The 22,741-nt window shown below is 36.3% G+C and overlaps 1 protein-coding gene across 1 annotated transcript in view; it reads right to left on the bottom strand.

Annotated features, from left to right (window-relative positions):
• The window catches only part of LOC130923779 (collagen alpha-1(XXIII) chain-like), a 300,171-nt gene that overhangs the window by 9,878 nt on the left and 267,552 nt on the right, over nucleotides 1-22,741 (bottom strand). Inside the window, exons 11-29 of the mRNA XM_057849748.1 lie at nucleotides 20,405-20,431; nucleotides 20,247-20,273; nucleotides 20,112-20,165; nucleotides 19,953-20,012; nucleotides 18,926-18,961; nucleotides 18,555-18,632; nucleotides 13,924-13,947; nucleotides 9,779-9,823; nucleotides 8,733-8,777; nucleotides 8,562-8,642; nucleotides 8,312-8,365; nucleotides 6,976-7,050; nucleotides 5,767-5,793; nucleotides 5,626-5,685; nucleotides 5,467-5,538; nucleotides 5,366-5,392; nucleotides 5,223-5,276; nucleotides 937-1,023; nucleotides 695-793 (exon numbers count right to left, since the gene is read on the bottom strand). Coding sequence (XP_057705731.1) covers nucleotides 695-793; nucleotides 937-1,023; nucleotides 5,223-5,276; nucleotides 5,366-5,392; nucleotides 5,467-5,538; nucleotides 5,626-5,685; nucleotides 5,767-5,793; nucleotides 6,976-7,050; nucleotides 8,312-8,365; nucleotides 8,562-8,642; nucleotides 8,733-8,777; nucleotides 9,779-9,823; nucleotides 13,924-13,947; nucleotides 18,555-18,632; nucleotides 18,926-18,961; nucleotides 19,953-20,012; nucleotides 20,112-20,165; nucleotides 20,247-20,273; nucleotides 20,405-20,431 — 1,032 coding nt within the window. The remainder of the gene's footprint in view (nucleotides 1-694; nucleotides 794-936; nucleotides 1,024-5,222; nucleotides 5,277-5,365; nucleotides 5,393-5,466; nucleotides 5,539-5,625; nucleotides 5,686-5,766; nucleotides 5,794-6,975; nucleotides 7,051-8,311; nucleotides 8,366-8,561; nucleotides 8,643-8,732; nucleotides 8,778-9,778; nucleotides 9,824-13,923; nucleotides 13,948-18,554; nucleotides 18,633-18,925; nucleotides 18,962-19,952; nucleotides 20,013-20,111; nucleotides 20,166-20,246; nucleotides 20,274-20,404; nucleotides 20,432-22,741) is intronic.

Here is a 22,741-nt window from a genome sequence, read left to right as displayed (position 1 = left end):
GTGAGAAATCCTACCAATGCCCAGTACGCTTGCGCACGCATGGGTACATTGGTTAAAAGCAACAGGTAATTACTATTTTCGTTTTTATTGAGTCTTTTTTGCCCTTTTCATTGCCTCAAAATACGTTCGGTGTGCTTTCCTCTGTTAGCTTTTAAGCTTTGCGTTTTTTTTTTGTGATAGCTTTAAAGCAGAGTGTTACTCTGTTGACATTAGTCACGTTGTATTTTCTTAAGGCATTTTTTAGTACCTTCTTTCGGTATGCATCTAAACAGAAAAAAAAGCTGAAAGCACATGGTAGTACTTAGGGTGTCAAATTCGCTTCTGGCAGGACATTTTGGCAGAACACCGGAACAAGAATACAGTGTAGTAGTTATTATGTCACTTCATTTATCAGTTTTGAATTACGTTTCAAACAACTGACTCACTCATTCACCTTAGCTAATTTATTGACAACCCCAAAAAACTGTCATGAGCCCAAGCTGCAAGTGATTGAATAAAAAAAATAAAAATAAAAGCAAGAAAGAATAGTTTGCAAAGGTTTATAGTAACTAACTTTGACCTGAATATTCAAGTTTATTAGTGTCACCATTGAAACAAAAGCTTAATTGAGCCAACAAGGACACAAATCAGATAAACATATACGAACTACATTAACAGCCGAAGAAGAGAAAAGGAAGTATTAGAGCTACTGTACCACAGGACAGGGAGCCACAGGGGCAAGAGGAGGAAGAAGAGGAGGTGGAGGAGAAGAAAGCACTCCTTCCCCAGACAGATCTTTTTTGTCATCACAAGCCTGTTAGCAAGAGTCAGTTATACATTAAATTTTGGATGAGGAAGTGAGGCAGAAAATTGGAAATTGAATGGAGAAGCAGGAAACAGTAAAATGTGAGCGATACATTACGTTGTGGTCAGTAATAAGGTATGAAGGTGACGTACCACAGGACAGGGTTGATCAAGACCTGGAGGACCCTGTTCCCCCTTCTGACCCTTTAGTCCTCTCTTTCCAACACTTCCTCTGTCACCCTGGACAAAAAAAAACAACAACAACAAAAAAAAAACCAGATCATATACTCAAGTTTACAAAAAGCATCTAAAATTTACAGTATCTACAATTATTCATAATAGAAGAGTCATTATGTACAGGTATACGTTTAGAAATATAAAAGTGACACCTTTTAAATGGTAATGTTCTACTTTGCATTAAAGTTTTCATGACACAACTTCTATTCGTTTGGCAAAAAAAGATCGCCAAAATATTAGAATCACATCTCACACCACTGTAAACTTAGATAAAGCTATGAGAAACATCAAAACCTGGTCAAAGTGAAAATGCGTGATCCACCTACTGTTTACATACGCAGTGCTTAGCAAATATATCTATCATAACAATAAAAAAAAATCTGAAATATTTGACAAACTTGATATATTAATGTTATTGAGCTTTCGGCGTTATACAAATATATATTTTTTGCTTTTAACCAAGAGTCTGGACTGTTTTATGTTCATATCTACAGAAATTCCGCTATTTATGCATTTATTTGCAAGAATTTTCAATTTTAAAAAGCTCTTTGTTCCGTGACGGCCGCCATGTTGGATTAAACAATACCGTAACTTTGGCTTGAAATATTTCCGTAAAGTGAATGATAACTGCCCGTTTTTTACTTTTAACCAAGAATCTAGACTGTTTTACGTTCATATCTATAGAAATTCCGCAATTGAAGCATTTATTCGCAAGAATTTTCAACTTAAAAAGCTCTTTGTTCCGTGACGGCCGCCCTGTTGGATTAAACAATACCGTAACTTTGGCTTGACATATTTACGTAAAATGAATGAGAACTGCCCGTTTTTTACTTAAACCAAGAATCTAAACTGTTTTACTTTCATATCCATAGAAATTCTGCGACTTAAGCATTTATTTGCAAGACTTTTCTGCTGAAAAAGCTCTTTGTTATGAGACGGCCGCCATGTTGGATTTTGTATCTCTAAACAACAGCAGAATTCAACCTAAATAAATTGTGATTGTATATAGAAAAATGCCAATTTTGCTTTTGTTGAGTAAAATTAAGATGTTTCTGCATGCTTTCCTAAAGTATTAAGTTTCTGATCTGAAAATTGAGTGATTTATTAGCTATTGAAAACTGAATTAAAAAAAAAAAAAAAAGTTGCTATTTTGAGCAAAAACTTTTATGATATGTTAAATATTGTTATGAACCTGGAAATATAGGTAATTATCTCTGCATTTGGTGATTTTTGTGCATCTAGTGTCAAATTTGAGTATTTTATAACAATTTTAAGTTTTGTTATACTTGTATAAAAAAAATAATGAATCGGGATTTTATTAGGGAACGACTTAAAATTTTTTTTATGTCGCTGCTCATGGAGACTCATATACGCCGTAGGGGAGGTGTCTTGGTTTTAGGTCGGGAGCGCCTTTGGTTTTGAAAATATTTGAATTTTAAGTTTTTGAAAATAGGCCCCCTATGGATCGGCTCCAAGTCCCGTGTCCCGTCAACTGATAGTGATTTCTATGTTTAAAGATATTGTACTTTCCCATTTTTGTATATGGTAAAAAAGTAAATTTAAAGTCTCACTTCTATGTTAGATTGCATTTTGTTTAATTAAAAAGACTGAACTTCACTGGGCCACAAATCTGCAGTCCTTTTGTTTATAAAATGAATGAAAGTATCCATTTTAAACACAATTCTAAGATCATGCTTTTGGCCTTCTTACGGGAAGTGAGGTAAGTAAAGGTGTTTTCTCGTTCCAATATGATTGCTGTGATGAGCTTTTTAGTTATTTTTCTAAGCATATTACTGGTACTTGTTTTGCACTGAGACCATGACTAATAAACAAAAACACCGAGACCATGGTTAATAAACAAAAACACTCAGAAGCCATTTCCAGTAAATGCATCTGATTATTATTTTTATTTGCAAAATGATTTATATTTCAATCCTATGCTTCATGTTGTCTAAATACGAGTAACATTAAAAAGGAAAAAAAAAAAAAAGAAGAAGAGAAAAAGAAGAAGAAAAAAAAAAAGATTATTTGCTATTCAGTCTTTTTTGCCACATTAAGTGGACTCCCACCAAATTGGGCTATTTTCAAAGATTCTTGGCAGGAGATAAATGCATGGGTGGGTTGATAAAATTTGTGATACAGTTGACATCATTTGGAAAGTGAGTGTGTTTGGGCTGGAGACGTTTTTTCCGATTTGCCAACCCTGCATTCAGTGTTCCTTCAGTGAACAAGCTCCAATAGCAATGCAGTGAAAGCTAATGGTTCCATAGTATTAGTGAGGAAAGACTGCCTCTAGCTGGATGGTGTGACCGGTTCATTCAGAGTCCCTTTTCAAATAGTAAATTACAGTGGTACCCCTACATACAAAGTTAATTAGTTCCAGGACCTTGTTTGTAAGTCGAAATGGTTTTATGTCGAGCAGGATTTTCTCATAAGAATTCATTATAATTCTATTAATTCGTTCCACAGCCCGAAAACCTAACTAACTAACTAACTTACACTAAATCCTTAATAAATACTGCTGGTACTATTGCAAATAACAATTACGTAGTGCAAAATAAATAAAATATGAGTCAAATTTAGAATAATAATATAATAATAGTAATAATAATAATAATACCTATAATAATATAACGAATCGGGTTCTAATGTGGCGAATGTGTTTGCATGGTTTACCTCAACGCATCGTATGGCTGACTTGACAGAGTGAGATGGGACTTTTTATTTTCACTTTGTTCAGCTGCGGGGGACAGTAGGCGTGTTGTGTTGCACAAGTTGATGGAATAAATGATTTGAAACCTGACGAAGCTGGCGAACACTTGGCGATGTTACCACAATAATAATTGTCACCTTAACTTATAAAGACTGGCGAACGGAGGTCGGAAGAGGACCGTCGAGAGTAGACATTCTACGGCCGTATTGTCGAGCCAGTTCATAGATTCGCACATCACGCTCATATTTTTCTATCATTTCCATGGTAAGCATCACCTTTTTTCAAGCATGACCTTTTTCATTTTTTTCACCACCTGCACTAACATTGTTGGAACCCATGTTGATTTCACTCACAAGAAAATCTGCCATGCGTCCATCTTGCGGGAAAACAAAGAAAATGCGGCGCTGTCATACACCGTCGTATTTAGAGCATGTCGTCGGATGTAGAAACAAATGGTGGGTCAAATTCTACGTCGGATGTCGAAAAGATCGTGTGTCAAAGCGATTGTATGTTGAGGTACCAATGTACACTAAAACATCTTCTTTCGGGACTTTATTCCACTTCTAACCCACTTTCAACTTTGTATTCTGACTTATGGTTGCCACCTTCTTCCCTTGTCCATCATCTACAACTCTCGTTGCTAGGAAGGGCAAGAAGCATTATAAAAGACTACAGTAGCTTCCACCTCGTCAAACATTTGGCAGGCGGTACAGGGCCATACCAGCCAAAACTAATAGACTGAGAGACAGTTTCTTTCCATGAGCTGTCACCATACTCAACTCACGTTTGCACTGAAATGTCGCTGTTATTGCACTGCTAATGCCACAACATTGCCACATGCATCTCACAAAGTAATATGTTGCATAAAATATGTATATGTTGTAGTATGTTTTTGCACCCGGTAATCAATATCTATGCACAAACTGTGATTTGCACTATCATCAAGTCTGCCGTCTGCCTCCTAGCCTGAGGACTGTAAACTGTCATATACGCACTGTATCTTACCACTACATTACCACTTGCTGCTAATCACTTATTCATTTTATTCCCAATCTGTGTACACTGTAACCTGTGTTTTTATATTAGATTTATTGTACTTTTGTTTATTTGGTGCACGTTATGGTGAAGCTGTTAATCTCGTTGTACTCTGTACAATGTCAATAAAGGCTTTCTATTCTATTCTATTCTATTCTATTCTATTCTATTCTATTCTATTCTATTCTATTCTATTCTATTCTATTCTATTCTATTCTATTCTATTCTATTTCACGATAAAATCAATGAGTCACAACTGTATTTTGAATCCAAAACTTCCCCATATGGCTTCAGTTTATATTGCCTGTCAGTTTTCTTACTTCATATAAAGTCATCAGGTTTGAACTCTGCCGAGGGAAACCACTAGAAAATTGATTTTAATACACAATTTCAATAGTTATGGATCTTTGTGAGTCTTTAAAGTTGCTCTTTGTGTACCTTTTTTAAAACCAACCTTATCTCCTCGTTCCCCCCTGTCGCCCTTCTCCCCCATCAGGCCTGGGAAACCCTGCAAAAAGAATAACAAATAAGTGAGAAGGCATTTTTTATGTAGGATAATCAGATCGATCCTGTTCGGATTCATATTGAGACACTCACGTCAAGTCCAGGTTCTCCTGGCCTGCCCTGTAAACAGATTTATATAACATGTCATGTAGGAAGTGATTTAAGAATAAATATAACAGTGACCAGCTGCCTACTTTCTCTCCTTTTGCCCCTGGAAGACCCACTAGCCCTGGAGACCCTGGCATACCCTGTAGGCCATCTGATCCCTACAGTTAGAGCATAAAAGCACATTATTATTCAGTCGTTATTTTCGTTTCTTGACAAAATTATTGCATCAGTTCAATGTTACTTACCTTGGGTCCTGGAGTTCCAGTGTCCCCCCTTTCACCCTTTATTCCAATTCCTGGCTCACCCTGCATTGTGATACAGGAATTTAAGCATCGAGCATGTCACAGCATCAACCACATACGAGATAGGTTGCTTTAGATCCTTACCTTTGGACCAGGCATTCCATGCAACCCCTGAAAACACGATGTGTGAATATACGACTACTTATAGTAATACAATCCCTATTCCAATGAAACTGGGATATTGTGTTAAACATGAAAAACAACTTAATTCAACAATTTGTGAATCTTGTTTAAACTTTATTTAATTCAAAAGTTCAAAATGCTAAACTATATTGTTTTTACGCCCAAAAATATTAACTTAGACTTTTATGGCTACAACAGCTGGGGGAGGTGGCAAAAGAGAAAATTGAGGAATGCTCATTTAACACCTTTTTGGAACACCCCACATGTGAACAGGCTCATTTGGAAAAGTTGGGTGCCATGATTTGGTATAAAAGCACAGAAGTGGTGAAGGTGGAGTGTGCCAAAGTGGAAAATTGTTCAGTGGTCAGATGAATTATGATTTGAAGTTCTTTATGGAACACTAAGAGGACAAAAAACCCCAGGTTGTTAACAGAACTCAGTTCAAAAGCCAGCCTCTTTGATGGTACAGGGCTGTTTTACTGACAGTGGCATAAGTAACTTACACATCTGAGAAGGCACCAAGAACGTTGTCTTTTTCATGGACGCCCATTTATTTCAGCAAGACATTGTGAAATCATATTCTGCACAAGTTATAATAATGTGGCTTTGTAGTTGGGCGCGGGTAACAGACTGTCGTTTCTGCAGTCCAGCCCTGTCTCCCATTGACAATATGTTGTGCATTATGAAGCGTAACGCACTGCGACGGAGACCTCGGACTGCTAAACACCTAAAGCTGTACATCCAGCAAGAATAGGAAAAAATTCCATCTAATAAATAAAACATAATGAACAACCACAATGGGAGTATAGCAAACTCTAAAATTATTCAGACCGTAAGGACAGTCATTTCCCATGCTCCGTGTCCAAGCAGCTGAACAGGACAGGTTATAAAAAACAAAACCAAAAAACAATTACTGTCCTCAATTCCCAAACGATTACTGAATGTTGTTAAAAGGTAATGTGACACAGTGGTAAAAATAGACCTTGCCCCAGCTCTTTTGGAATGTGTTGCAGTAATAATATTCTAACATAGTTTATCAGTTTGAACATTAAATATTTTGTGTTTGTAGTGTAATCATTTGATTTGCAAATCATTGTATTCTGTTTTTATTTATGTTTAACACAACATCCCAACTCCATTGCTGTTGTTGTAGTTGATAAGGGCACTCACCATGGATCCATCTAACCCAGGAGCTCCTGGTGGCCCAGGTGGCCCAGGAGGACCTGGCTGGGAAATCATTTGAACCTGGTCGGACAGAAATGAAAGAAGCATGATTTGATGATCGATTTTTTTGCCGGCATCTATAAGTAGTCCCGTTTGTGTCCTTGTTTGTGTGTAATGTGAGGCTGCGCACATGTGAGAGAGAGTTCACTGCTGTAATCAAGTTGGGTTGCTGATTCAGTAATTCAGTATTACAAAGTGTCGAGAGTTAGATTGTCTTGTGTGTTGTTCAATCCAGTGTGCCTCTGTTAGAGGTGAATAAATGAAGCCAATTGTATTGTTTGTATTCTTTGTTGATAAGACCTTAGTACTTAGCACGGAGCGCTAAGGTAGTTAGCGGTTATGCTAATCAGTGTCTTAAGTGTTAGTTTGTATAGTGTTTTGGAGAAACATAAAAGCACTTGAGTTATTGTTAGATAGTAAAGTTGTCGCATTTCGTTTTATAATGAAACCACACACATAAACACATTCATATAACAGCTTAGAGTCTTCCTTCAACACAAACTCCCATTCAAACTGTAAGTTCTCGTACAAGAGAATTTGCTCTGAAATTGGATTTGAAGTGTTTTTATGTACTGTATTTATTTGTATGAACTGTTTGATTAAAAAAAAACAAAAAAACAACAACAACAACCTTGATTTATTACAGGCTATGTCCTCCTGATTCAATTTTGTTGTTTAGTTTGTTTAAAGAAAATATATGAGTCATTGACTCAATTTATATCAGTGCTTTGCCCACAAGAAAGAAAAAATGTCAATCAGCAGCACTTTATTTGAATGAATGACTGTTGTCTGATTTCTGTAACGAGAAATTCTTTTTATGATTTATACTCAGAACTTTTATTAAAAACTTTAACAAGTTTTATGTAATTAAAACAGTACAGGTGTAGACTACAATTACGTCAGGAAGCCGTAATAAAATATTATTTTTGAAGGAAATAGTCATCCATTTCGTCTTCATTGTTACTTACAACATGCATAAAACAACTTCAAGTTAAATTGTGAAGGCGATTTAAAAAAAGTAACATTTATTAATTAACGATTAATTAATTGTTTTATTAATTGTCCGATTAATCGATTGTAAACAATAACCGTTACTTGCAGCCCTACATAAGTGGAATCTCTGCATTGGTTGGAGACCGATTGCTGGGCACATCCAATACCATTTTGTAACTCACATATAAAACGAGATTGAATGTCAAAAGGCTCAATAGCTTAAAATAAAAACAACTATTAAATTGTCAAAATGGGGAGGAAAAAAAACCTCCAAATGTGTTCCACTGACCAAGTTGTCATCCAGCCTGCAGTCACCTTTTTCTCCTTTTTGTCCGTCCATACCCTGGATGACACAGCACCAGATGAATTTTAACCAAAACATCTCTCAGTCTGAACAGAGCAGTTGCTCCAAATTCGAACAATCACAAACTGTTGAACAGCTCTCTTGCAAAGGCAAATTTTCTGTACTGTAGTTCAGTAGATTATGCAGGCTTTCCTAATGAATTAACAAGAAAGTGTATTTGCTCACAACAACATACCGGTGGCCCAGAAAGGCCCATCTCTCCCTTTTCTCCTCTTTCGCCTTGTGGTCCTATTTCACCCACATCACCTTTAGATCCCTTGAAGAGAAATGTACGATTCCAGTATACAGATTTATAATGGTAAAACATCCCACCAAAAAATACCTATTTTATAACTTTATTTCCTACCTTCTCCCCGTCCACTCCAGCTGGACCAGGTAAACCAAGTTCTCCCTAAGAAAAACACAAGAGAGACGGTCTTAATTAATGAATATTGCTCAAAGTAAAATTGGCCTTTAATAGTCTTTTTTGATTCAACAGGCAAAGCTTGGGTAGCCAGATAATAATAAGAGTTGTGCAATAATAACTTTTTAAATGATTAACGATTTCTCGATATTGTCCAGCTCCAAAAATCCGATACTGATATCGAACAAATGCCGATACATGCGGTCGTCGACTTAACATATAATGGCTAAGTGTATTGTGATGCCCCACTAGATGCTTTAATAATGATAAATGTAACAACTTCAAGGTTTTCCAAAAACATTCTATGAAAAATAAGAAAACAACTTGAACTGAAGTTATGGAAAAAGTGACGATATTGCGCCATTATATTAATTTATTGTTCAAATCAAAACATTAGTTTTTTTTTGGATCAGGATCAAATTCTGTCCTCAGTGTGTGTGTGGGTACACAAATCGACAGTGATGTTTTTAGCATTTAGCCTTCGCAACTAACTAGTCGTTGAAACGAGGTTGGCATTACATTACAACGAAGTTGGCACTACGTTAAAACAAAATGAACAATACATTAAAACGAGATGTTAATACGTTAAAACGAGGTTAGCAATGTGTTAAAACGAGGTTAGCAATAGGTTGAAACGAGCTGTTAATGCATTAAAATTAGAAAGCCCTGGTAGAAATGTTTCACTAACACTGGCAGTTCTGCGCTTCTGTACTATTCCTAACGAACTCCTGTCTGACATTTGATGATGTCAGCAGAAAATGCTAGAACTTTTCAAAACAAATTACAACTGGTGCCAGCAAGGGAAGGTCAAAACACCAGAAACACAGGCAACCAACAAGTGGAAATGACAGCACTGCCATATGCATATTGGCCCAAAACAGATAATGAAAAACCAATGTTGATATTAACTGAGATTATTTTAAAATGCTTTTATCAGTCGATATTATCGACTACCTGATAATATCGGACAACTCAAATAATTATAGTACCTTTTCTCCTTGAAGACCAGGGGGGCCAGGTGGTCCAGGTGGGCCCTGGTGAAATAAGGCAAAAATAAGTACAAGGGTTTGGTTTTGCTTCTGACTTTTTTCTGTTATGTTGACTTGCTGTTTGCTGTAAAATACTGTAGCTATCTACAGATAGCAACCAAAAACACCAATGCATGTAAGGCATATCTGTTACACTCTACCGCCACACCTTGAAACATTCCCACTGCTATGGCGTAAAACTGCATCATATTATACTTTTTGTTATTGCTTCCAACAATACAATATTCGTTCATTCTGTCGTCTAATGGTACACATTAACAAATATTAGAGCAACATTTCAATATAAGGCATTGTGATTCAACGCTACTAACTTTCTTAGCTTAATTATGGTACACCAGGGTTTCTACAGGTATCAGCAAATCTCATTTAATGCTTTTTAATGCCACTTTAAAATAATTTAATACCCATGCCCAACTGCATATAATTTCATATACACAAATTGTAAGTAGAGTTGTCTGATAATTACTTTTTAACCGATATCCCGATATTGTCCAACTAAAAAAATCAGATACTGATATCAAACCGATACTGAATATGCGGTCCTATACTTAACATATTACTTTAATTCCCCACTGCATACTTAAATAATGATAAATGTATGAATTTCAAGGATTCCATTAAGCATTCTGTGAAAAATAAGTGAACAACTGCAATTGAAGTTATGGGGAAAAACTGCCTATATTACACCACTATATTTATTCTTGAAATTAAAATAGTGCAAACGTCAGTTTTTTTGGATCAAGTGCAAGTGCCGATAAGCACCGCCATATCACACATGGCTCACACAGTGCTTCTGGCTCAAAATAACAATAGTGGCACACAGCTGCAGCACAGTGAATGAGGTATGTAATGAGTTCATAATTTATTATTTTTCACTGATTTATTGTTCATTTAATTTTTGCACCATAAATCCAAATGTTCTGCTCACATAACAAATCCCAAGGGTCTTAGTTTGGAGACATCTAATTGTCAATAAGCATAACTGCTGTGCTAAGCTGTGACCAGTCCTTATACAAAGGCAGAAGACTTCTATATTCACTTTGAAGGCAACACGCATATTGACCCAAAACCAATAATGAAAAACCGATGTTGATATTATCCGATACACTGGTATGAAAAAGTATCTGAACCTTTACAAATTTCTCCCATTTCTGCATAAAATCACCAAATGTGACCTGATCTTTGTCAAAATCACACAGATGTAAAAAAAAACTGTCTGCTTTAACTAAAACTACCCAAACATTTATAGGTTTTCATATTTTAATGAGGATAGTATGCAAGCAATGACAGGAGAGGGAAAAATAAGTAAGTGAACCATCACATATTTTGTGGCCCTGCCCTTTAGCAGCAATAACTTCAACCAGACGCTTTCTGTAGCTGCAGATCCGTCTGGCTCATCGATAAGGATTAATCTTGGTCCATTCTTCTCTACAAAACTGCTGTAGTTCAGTCAAATTCCTGGGATGTCTGGCATGAATCACTGTCTTTAGGTCATGCCACAGCATCTCAATAGGGTTTAAGTCTGGACTTCGACTTGTTCTTCTGAGACCATTTTGAAGATGATTTACTTGTGTGTTTTAGATCATTGTCTTGTTGCAGCATCCATCCCCTTTTTAGCTTCAACTGTCCGACAGACAGCCTCGGATTTTTCTGCAAAACATCCTGATAACATTTTGAATACATTCTTCTGTTAATGACTGCAAGCCCAGGCCCTGAGGTCGCAAAACAGCCCCAAATCATGATGCTCCCTCCACCATGCTTCACGGTGGGGGATGAGGTGTTAGGGTTAGGGTTAGATGTTGGTGAGCTGTTCCAAATTTTCCTCCACACATGACTTTATGTGTCACTCCCAAACAATTCAATTTTGGTTTCATCAGTCCACAAAATATTTTGCCAAAACTTATGTGGAGTGTTCAAGTGCCTTTTCGCGAACATTAAACGAGCAACAACCATTCTTGGCCATAGTTTTACATATAGTTAACGTGTGCACAGAAATATTGGACTGTGCCAGGGATTTCTGTAAGTCTTTAGCAGACACTCTAGGTTTCTTTTTTAACTCTCTGAGTATTCTGCGCTAAACTCTTGGTGTCATCTTTGGTGGACGGCCACTCCTTGGGAGAGAAGCAACAGTGCCAAACTCTCTCCCTTTGTAGACAACTTCTCTGACTGTCGATTGCTGAACATCCATACTTTTAGAGATGGTTTTGTATCCTTTCCCAGCATTATAGAAATCAACAATTCTCGATCGCAGGTCTTCAGACAGCTCTTTGACCAAGCCATGATGCACATCAGACAATGCTTCTCATCAAGATAATTCTTACCAGGTGTGTGTTTTATAGTGGGCAGGGCAGCTTTAAACCACTCATCAGTGATTGGGCACACACCTGACTGGTTTCAATTGCTCTGTAAGTCTTCTTAGGCAGAGGGTTCACTTACTTATTTTTACCCCTTCTGTCATTCTTTGCACGCTATCCTCATTAAAAAATGAAAACCTATAAATGTTTGGGTGGTTTTCGTTAAAGCAGACAATGTTTTTACATCTGTGTGATTTTGACAAAGATCAGATCACATTTGATGGTGATTTCATGCAGAAATGTGAGAAATTCCAAAAGGTTCAGATACTTTTTCATACCACTGTATCATTTTAAAATGCGTTTATCAGCCGATATTATCGGGTACCCGATAGTATCATCTCTCATTCCGTAATGATCTTATGTCCTCTTATCCCGGCTATCCGATAATATCAGACAACTCAAATAATGTAAAAAAAAGAAAATGTTTACATAATTTTTAATGCCTCAAATGTTTAGTTTAATGTTTTTTTCTAATTGTTTTTAAGGCCTGAATTTTGACAAAATCTAATTAATGCTTTTTAATGACCCGCATAAACCCTGTACACCTCTGGAAAAAAAGTGGCACAAGAAAATATTCTTAAACAAACAGATCATTTTAACTTTATTCCTTCAATTGTGTTAAATGTATGTAATGTAACATAAATGAATGACAAGAATCCCTGTGCATGTGATATTCATTCCATTGCAATTTGTATGCTGCTTGAGGAGTGACAGCTCCCTTAAATCAGGCTCCTAAATCTCTGCACCCACAAAAATCCACAATGCTACACTTAGTACTTTTCCTTCTGAAGTTCCCAGCCATGTCGAAGTCATAAAAAAACGGAAACCACCTTGCCTCCTGGAAGTGTACATAATTCTCCCCGGTCTGCCATTTAAATTTATAATGGCAACCACTGGCTGTTGACAACAAAGCATTTGATCTGCACTCATCCATTTCTGAAAAAGGACGGTGACTAACACAATGAAGGCTCATCATCACCTAGATGAAATCCAATGTGACTTTTCACACATATGAATGCAGGCAGGTGGCCATTGAGAATTCACGCTAACTGAAAATGTATGTGATTTGGTTTCAAGTGATGCCTCCTTGTTGAGAGACTTCTGATAACATCTTAGGTTCACGTGCTCTCAGACAATTTTCTAACCGTATCATGTTGCTTCGACAGACTTGCACACAGCAGCTCAGGGCCAAGGGGAACCAGGCTCTGTTAATAGTGCTTTTAAATTAAATGCACATTCCACAGCGGAGATAACCGTTTATTAGTAGCATGTAGCAGGGGTGGCGGTCCGAAAGGCCTTGTGTGTGTACAGCGGCACATGATGTTCTTTGCAAACATTCCCTTAAATTGTGCACCAGCTTAGTAATGAGAAACAGCACAAACACACAGGAACACCATGCTGCTGGTTTTTTGTGATAACATGAAAACACACTCAAAACAACATGACAAAGGCTGTTGACGTTTCTGCATGATTGAGCATGCTTCTGTTATTGTCGCTCGGATAGGTAAGGCTGTGCGTTTCTTCCCATATGACAATGGGAGCAGACAAGTTTACGAAAAAAAAAAGTGTAACATGGTGTACTGTACATAGTGACTTCTAATACACTGTTAATTTTGTGGGAATAGCCATCAAGGTTAAAGAACTGTGCCTTATGCTTTGTGATAGCTTTTCTAATGTGGATGTTAGTGACTGTTGACACCACCAGACCATGCAAAAACAGTTGCAAATTACCGAAATACTGATTGTGTTGATGGCCTGTGAAACAAAGAAATCATGCAGCATTGCTTTTTCTTCTCACCCCAACACTGAATACAATACAATAAAACCTCCAAACATGAACACAAATCTATTCTGAGACGATGGACAAACGTTAAAACGTTATTCCACGTTAAAAAAAAAGAAGTTATTTTAGTAGCAAATATTCACTCATTTTGTATTTGATGCCCAAGGCAAGGCAAAGCAAATTTATTTATATAGTACAATTCAACACAAGGCAATTCGAAGTGCTTTACGTCACATGAAGATCATTAAAATCACATGAAATCAATAAAAAAAAACAAAGACAATCTAAACAGAAAATAAAATTATACATAAAAATTGCATTTAATCACGAATAGAATTAAAAAAAAAAAATACTACTACTACTAATAATAATGATTGAAATCAGCAATTGAGATAAAGCACAAGAGGAATAGAAAGTAAATAGCTTGAAATATATAGACAGTTATGGATATGCAGTGCTAAACAAAAGCGTTTTTAGCCCTGATTTAAAGGAGCTAACAGTTTGAGCATACTTCAGACCTTCAGGTAACTTGTTCCAGAGGTGAGGAGCATAAAAACTAAATGCTGCCTCACCCTGCTTGGTTCTTGTTCTTGGAACATACAGGAGACCGGTTCCAGATGACCTTAGGGCTCTAGATGTTTCATAGGAATCTAACAAATCAAGCATGCATTTTGGTCCAAGGCCATTAAGTGTTTTGTGTATTTTATAGTCTATCCTTTGACTCACTGGAAGACAGTGTAACGATTTCAAAACCGGTGTAATGTGGTCCAGTTTCCTTGTATTTGTGAGGACTCTGGCTGCAGCATTCTGGACTAGCTGCAGCTTCCTGACTGATTTTTTATCAAGACCTGTAACTATACGTACCGTTGCAATAGTCCAATCTGCTGAAAATGAATGCATGCATAAGTTTTTCCATGTCTTGTTGAGTCAGAAGCCCCTTAATTCTGGCTATATTTTTAAGGTGGTAGTAAGCAGATATAGTGACGGACGTTAGATGGCTATCAAATTTTAGGTCTGAGTCAATAATTACGCCAAGGTTTCTGACGTGATTTGTTGCTGTAAGCAGGGGTGAAAGTGGCTAGAATGTCTTGCCGGAACTCCCCGACGTGGAGGTTGCCACGGAGCCAGAAATTTTATGAATTTTATTTATTTTTGTTTATTTATTTCATTTTTGGGGGGGAGGGGTGTCAAACCTCTTAAACTACTGAAATGCAAAGAAAACTGTTTTAGAACAGTTATTTCTATAACACATACAAAATTGATTTTCATTCAAAATTGTATTTTTTTCAATGATTTGCAAAATAAAAGTTAACAAAAACAGAACCCCAACCTCCATTTCCTAATTTTTATTTTCCCCTCATTTCCTCACATACTAAATGCCAAATCTTAATTTTAACTACTTAAGAACATATGATGTATATTAAAATTAAAGTTTATGTTAACATTTACTTTTTTTATATAAGTACCAAACATTCAGAAAACATTTACTCTGTTTTTTTTAATTTTTTTTAATATATAATAAAGATATAAGTAATATACATTCACAAAAATAAGTAAAGATTACTTACTGTATATGATACAGAGCGAAATGGAATATATTTTGAAGCTCACACAAACATTGACTTTTTTTTTTTTTTAATCATAAGGAAATGAATAAGTAGCCTAACATAAATGAATATAAGTAAAGTGCACATTGACAGCTAAGATTGAACCTCCCCATCAGAGCAAATAAAACTAAATATGATAAATCAGCTTCCTCAATTCTTTTGTTGCTCTTAAAGATTTGATCAATTTTATGTTGCATTGCCCTTTTTTTGTCACTTTATTATGCTTGTTCTTAACACTTGCGTATGTAAATCTGATGTTGGTAGATTGTTTTCTTCTTGGAGATGAAATGCATGTGTGGCAGCTTAGCATTTTTTTGTTTTTTTTTTAAACATGGCGTTTTGACAGTTGCCGTCATATTTTCGGAATCAAAGCACCGTGTACCGGAACAGCATTCTGGCCCTTAATCTTATACTGGAACAGCATTCCAGCTCTGAATCTTATACCAGAACTGTTTTCTGGCCCTGAATATTATACCGGAACTGCGTTCCTGATCGTTCTGGCCCACTTTCACCCCTGGCTGTAAGTGACATTGTGCTAAGGTGCCTGCTCATCTTTGACCTTTCCTTTTTTGTCCCAAAAATGATCACTTCTGTCTTCTCCACATTTAACTGGAGAAAATTCTGGCACATCCATTCATTGATTTGATGAATGCATTTACTCAGGGAGACTAAGGGACTATAATCAACAACACATTCTGAACAAAGCTGACACAAAGGTGTATTTATACCACTGCATTCCATCACTTTCCCCTTTAACAACACTAATGAGCATTTGGGAACTGAAATGAATTGTTCAAGCTTTGTTTGTTGAAATCTTTCCAATTTCGCCAAAGAGTCTTGTCGCCCAGGGTATCATGTTGGCTAGGAATGCCACTGGACCTTGTATTATATTTATTTTTGCTGTTGCACTTTGAAACAAAGTGGTGAATCTCATATTTTCCTTTCACAGCTGAGACATTTGGGGATGCTTCTTTAATAATAAATAATGACACTCACCTGTTGATTCATGATTATAATTATTATATTATAACATCAATATTATTATTGGTTTTATTCTTAAAGTGTTCCTCAACTTTTCCAACCTATTCCCCCCCCCATTTGTCACAGATTATGTGTAACATGTTGCAGGATTCAAATAAAAAATGAGAGAATATTTGCAACAACAACATAAAACAACATTGATCAGTTTTGAAAATGAAATTTGTATTCAATCGAAGACGGGTTGAAACGAATTGCATTGTTGTTTATTCCCCTGTTACTCAATGTCCTGACATCATTTAAATGAGGATTTGTGTTTTAGCATAACCTCGATCAAATGAATTCTAAACCATGATAACTTATGATCAACAAAAAGCTTGTATTCTGTTTAGTGCTGCAACGATTAACTAGAGTAATTCGATTAGAAAAAAGTTTCGAATTAAATTTTGCTGCTTTGAGGATTCGTTTAGAGTGACATCGTAATGGTTTGTTTTGCAAGTGTTGCATTTAGTTTTATTGATTTGGGTGGATATACTGTCCTCTATTGGCAACATTGAATATGCCATAACTAATCTAACATGGCTGAATCCATCGGCTCCCTGTTAAGACCAACATAAGGTATGTTTTTGTTTGAGCTAATATGTTCGTTTATGCATTCTTTATTTAGTGTAGTTAGCCGTTTTTTTTTTTGGTGGGAATATGTGTTTGAACAATTTGTCAAGGGCATTGCAAAAAAAAAAAAAAAAAAAAAAGTTAGCATTTTATAGCATTTAAGCTAGCGTACTTTTGTTATGCAAGTTAGCCAATTGTTCTTTTTTTCTGTACTTAGATCCTAATTTATTTTTTGATATTGTTTGAGGCTAAGATAAGGTATTTTAATTTATTTTCTAAATGCGCTTATTGCTCTTGTGAAACGAAAGTGCAATTTAGCATCGTTTGAAGAATTTTATTTTTTATTCTCATTTAAATCTCTTGAAAGTTGTCATATTAGCAAGCCAAAATGAATATTACCGCAAGCATAAACACTTGTTTTTTTAACATATCCTAAAATTCATTCTGCAACGCATTAAATGTTCATAATCCGATTACTCGATTATTCAAACTAACTCATGGATAGATTACTTGATTACCTATATAATCGATAGCTGCAGCCCTAACCCTGTTTCTTATTCTGTAGTTAACGTTGCACTTAACATTACTGCTCTGTGGTGGCTTCACAAAAAATATAAAATAGTCTTAAAATGCCCACTGAGCTTTTACCTTTCCTGATGATTTCCTAATGTCATCAATCAAAATGATTTGAAGCCATTGTTTTGTCTGACTTTTGAAGCCTTTCCAGCACAAACTATAGAACTTTTTGGGTGTTTGACTTTGAAGGTTCTATTGTATAACACAAATGATAGTACTGTATCATAGACTTCATGATGTATTGACATGACACATTCCCCATTCACTGCGTCACGCCTTCCCGAAGGAGGCTGTCCAACACTCCGCTTCATTTATTAGCAGTCGGTCACATGCAGCGATATAACGCCGGATTTAGGTTGAAAAAGTACGAAAGCTGTGCTGCATACAAACAGGAAGGATTGTCTCAGAAGTGAATTGTTCGAGGATTCATGGTATTTATTATATTTTACGTACCATGCATGCATTTTGAAACATTGTGAACAAAAATGAATGGGGGAAATTAGCCGCTACAACATTGGCATTATACTTCGCAATATTTACATAAAATAAATGCTACCTGCATGTTTTTTTTTTTTTGCTTTTAACCAAGAATCGAGACTGTTTTACGTCCATATCTATAAAGAATTCAAGGATTTAAGCATTTATTAACAAGAATTTTCAATGGAAAAAGCTCTTTGCCTGTGTTTCCACTCGGTCAGCTTTGACGGAGATAGGCCCCCTATGAATCGGCTCTGCGCCCCGTCAACACATTATGAAGTCTATTACTGTATAATACTAAATAGACTCGACACCAAGCCGAGACTCACCTGGAATGCATCAAGAAGCTTCCCATTGAAGTCAATTATGTCAGAGGTGCCCGAAACACCCTTTTCACCAGGGTAACCCTGAAAATTAATTAAAAGACACACGCACAAAAAAAAAAAACAAAAAAAAAAAAGTCAAACACAGTCATATATAAATACATGCACTATAATTTGTAAAACACACCGTTAGAATAAAATAATATAAAAAACTTTCAAATAATTGTTTTAGATTGGTGTAAAAAGGTTTGAGAAACAGCTGTTATTGCGTACATGATGCAATTTAGAAATTGTTGGTTCTTTATGGGGAACCACAATTGTAATTTGGATGTTGATCTGAAAGGGTTTGAAAAATATGCTATTTGTGGTGTACCTACCATGGGTCCTTGGTCTCCTATTGCTCCTTTATCTCCCTGTGTGGCATGATTAGATTATGGGTAAATTCATGAACATACAACGTATTCAAAAATCTTAAAAAAAAAAACAAAAAAACAGAATTTATATGGCGGAAAACACTCAGGTGACTTGAAGTTCCGCTCCGAGACCCCAGTTTGGCCAAATTTAAAAATTGTCCTATATGCATGTGAGATACATCATTGGAAAGCTCAAAATCTCAATTTTCAGGGGGAAGAAAAATTTAGAACAGGAGGGCATTAAAAAAAAAAAATTAACTCCCTAAACCCAAACTTGTGGTAAGAACACGAGGGAGCATAATTAAAGACACCATGATTTTAATGAGATATTATCATGCACGTATCAAAAAACTCAATGTAGCGTGTCTCACTTAATGTCAAGACACAGCTGTGAATTGCCACAGCCGGACTTTTTGGGGATTTTATGGGTGAAACATGGGAATAAAACAAGGGTTGTAATGCAGAAATCGCAAACAGATTTTCCTTTTTCAATTTTCATTCGTTAGATCGATTATTTATCATCTATAATATCAGGAAAAATGCAACAGTAACAAAAAAAAAAACAAAAAACAAACCATTAAGCCATAGTTATGATCTGTGACCTATTTAAAGACACTATTTTTTTCATTGTGACATAATTTGCTTAACAGTTTAAAAAATGCAAGTGAATAATTTTATAAAGTCTTATTTTAAAACTAAATATTAGACAACAATTAATGATTCTAAGCTAAAAATAGACATTTCGAATAATAATTACTTACCTTGTTTTTTATGGCTGGGTTGGAACAAAATTGGTTACGTGGTGTCTGTAAACAGGGAACCCCAGGGTAAAACGGACTATTTAAAAATAGTTTGGGGCTTAATGCGCCATGAAACTGCTATGGCAGCATATAGAGGCAGTTTATTTTAAAGATGGGTGCAAGAGCAGAAACTGCTTTTTCAGCTTTGTCTGTGTTTTCCGCCATATGCATGTGTTGCTTTAGTGCTTTACCTTTAATCCTGGTAGTCCATCCATGCCCCTCTCTCCCTTTTCTCCCATTCCTGGCTCTCCCTATGTCATACACAACAAACCCATAAGTGGTCTGGCATATGCTGGCTGAAAAGAATTTAGAAAGAAAAAAAAAAAAACACTATCTCTAGATATCTGAACCTTTATTCCTGGGGGACCCTGTGGTCCAGGATATCCAGGTTCCCCATCTTCTCCCTAAATGTGAGGAACCAATTAAATATTAATTTAAAATAATAATAATAATTCAAACAGGGAGTAAATCAGCGTCAATCTTACCGCTTTTCCAGGCAATCCCTGAGCTCCCTGAAACAGAAATATATACGATAAATTCATATTTGCGAGCATATTACTTCAGGAAAATAAAAATAATCATATATAATCAATGAAAATGAGCTAGCTCAAGATTTAAACAAAAAAATGTAAACTTTATTCACCTCACTGCCGTCACGACCAGGAAAACCCTAATTGGACAGAGGAAAATAGTGCACTGTCAGCGATTCAATTCTACTCATTGTGTTCTACATATGACCACTAGATGGCAGTATTCAACAAGGCAAACGACGCAGAATTGCAATCATCAGTGAACAGTATAGTAGTTTCTCATTGAAGGGGACTGAAGAAATTATGGCTTGACCAGAATGTAATCGCAGCTGGACACTTGAGACACATTTTGGTCAGTACAGATTGAAAATCACTCCCATTTCACTTTTGGGACTATTTTATCACCACACCATGAAAGACCCTAGGGTAAGACCTTGACCCCAAAATACCTTGGTATTTGGTTTATTGTAAATTTATTCTAAATTTGTATTAAGAAAGGCAGATTGTGTAAAATGAGCAATAAACCGCACGCTTTTGAACTCAAAATCTTAAATACCATATCGCAGTTCTGGCAGCAATTAGACTCATTTTAAGTAAACAACAAGTGGTGAGGGCCAGTTGGCCGTTTGAGCCTCTCAACATCTGTTCTGAAGTCGTGCATGGCAGAGCATTTTATGAGTTTACCAACTGGAAATATTGCAGTGCGCTGATGCCCCACACAGACACAAAAATGCTCTTTGGGCGATTCAAAGCCTAAAAATAGTCTAATAAATTCATGCTTGAGGGCCTTACAGATTGTGAGCCCCACCAATCTGTATTTGATGTGTTTTAAAATTCGAAAACATGTTTTTTGTTTCAAAATAAACATTTTTAAACATGTTTATCTTTTTAAAAAAATATATGATATGTTAGCTTTTCAATATTCATACTATAATATATATAATTTATCTAAACGTACGTCATCAGTTACAGTATCATTGAGAGAGCATTTAGTAATATTTTGGTCATCATAAAAAGATGTCAGGCATTTTACATAGGTCTATGTATTTGTAGACTGGAGTTGCAAAAACTATTACATGCCTTTTAGAAAACAGAGTATACAATATTGCCAGTTGATTAATAATAGAATAGAATATACAGTATTCACTGCTGGCCAAAAGTATTGGCACCCCTGCAATTCTGTCAGGCAATGCTCAATTTCTCCCAGAAAATGATTGCAATTACAAATGCTTTGGTAGTACCGTATTGGCTCGAATATAAGACGGTGTTTTTTGCATTGAAATAAGATTGAAAAAGAGGGGGTCGTCTTATATTCGCGGCCTAGACATTATAGCCAATCACGACGCTAGATGATGCCAGATATCATTGAAGCGATATTCGTTTATGACAGATCTCAGCTACTCTCCCCATTCACGATGCTAGATGGCGCCAGATATCATTGAAGCGATGTTCTCTCATGACAGATTTCAGCTACTAGTTTAACCAGTTTGCATTATTTTATTTTATTTAATGTTTTTCCTTATTCAGATTTGTTTCAAGATTACAGTTAGTTAGACTTCACTTTGATTGTTAATGAAATTATTGCAATTTTGTTGTTTTATCACAATAGATTGGTTTATTTACATTTCAAAAACCAGAAGCCATTCATTTACGAATGTGATTGCACTTTAGTTTACATATTTAAATGTTCAGATATTAAGATCTGAATGAGGCAAAATAACATGCTTTTTCTCTCAAATGTATTGTTATAATCATTTGTTTCGGATGTACTGTAATTATTTTCTGTATAAAAATTAATTTGGTGTTCGAAAAGTCTTTTTTCAAACTTGTCTTGAAAAAGAGGAGGTCGTCTCATAATCAGGGCCGTCTTATATTCCGGCCAATACGGTATATCTTCATTTATTTTGCTTGCAATAAAAAAACACAAAAGATAATGGGAAATAATGAAATCATTATCATTTTACACAAAACTCCAAAAATGGGCCGGACAAAAGTATTGGCACCCTTTAAAAAAAAAAGGCTGGGACGCGAACCCGCGCGCCACGACGATTCTAGTCGGCAGGCAAGTTCGGTAACCACTGCGCCAATAAGCTCGAGCCAACAGCGCAACCGTTAGCGTCCTTACATGAAGGAATCGGCGGGGAGGTTTCCTCGTGCTACAACGGATACACTGTGGGTGTACCCGTTACACTCTCCCCCCGAAACCTTTGCTGCCGATCCCGGACGAGCCCCCATTTGTAACCCGAGTCTGTCCTGTGCCGCTCCCACCTCTGACTAGGCTGGGACGCGAACCCGCGCGCGACGATTCTAATCGGCAGGCAAGTTCGGTAACTACTGCGCCAATGAGCTCGAGCCAACGGTGCAGCCGTTAGCGTCCTTACATGAAGGAATCGGCGGGGAGGTTTCCTCGTGCTGCAACGGATACACAGTGGGTGTACCCGTTACATGAT

This window comes from Corythoichthys intestinalis, chromosome 11 (assembly GCF_030265065.1).
Source record: "Corythoichthys intestinalis isolate RoL2023-P3 chromosome 11, ASM3026506v1, whole genome shotgun sequence".
Taxonomy (NCBI): domain Eukaryota; kingdom Metazoa; phylum Chordata; class Actinopteri; order Syngnathiformes; family Syngnathidae; genus Corythoichthys; species Corythoichthys intestinalis.
This window is presented reverse-complemented; position numbering and strand designations above follow the sequence as displayed.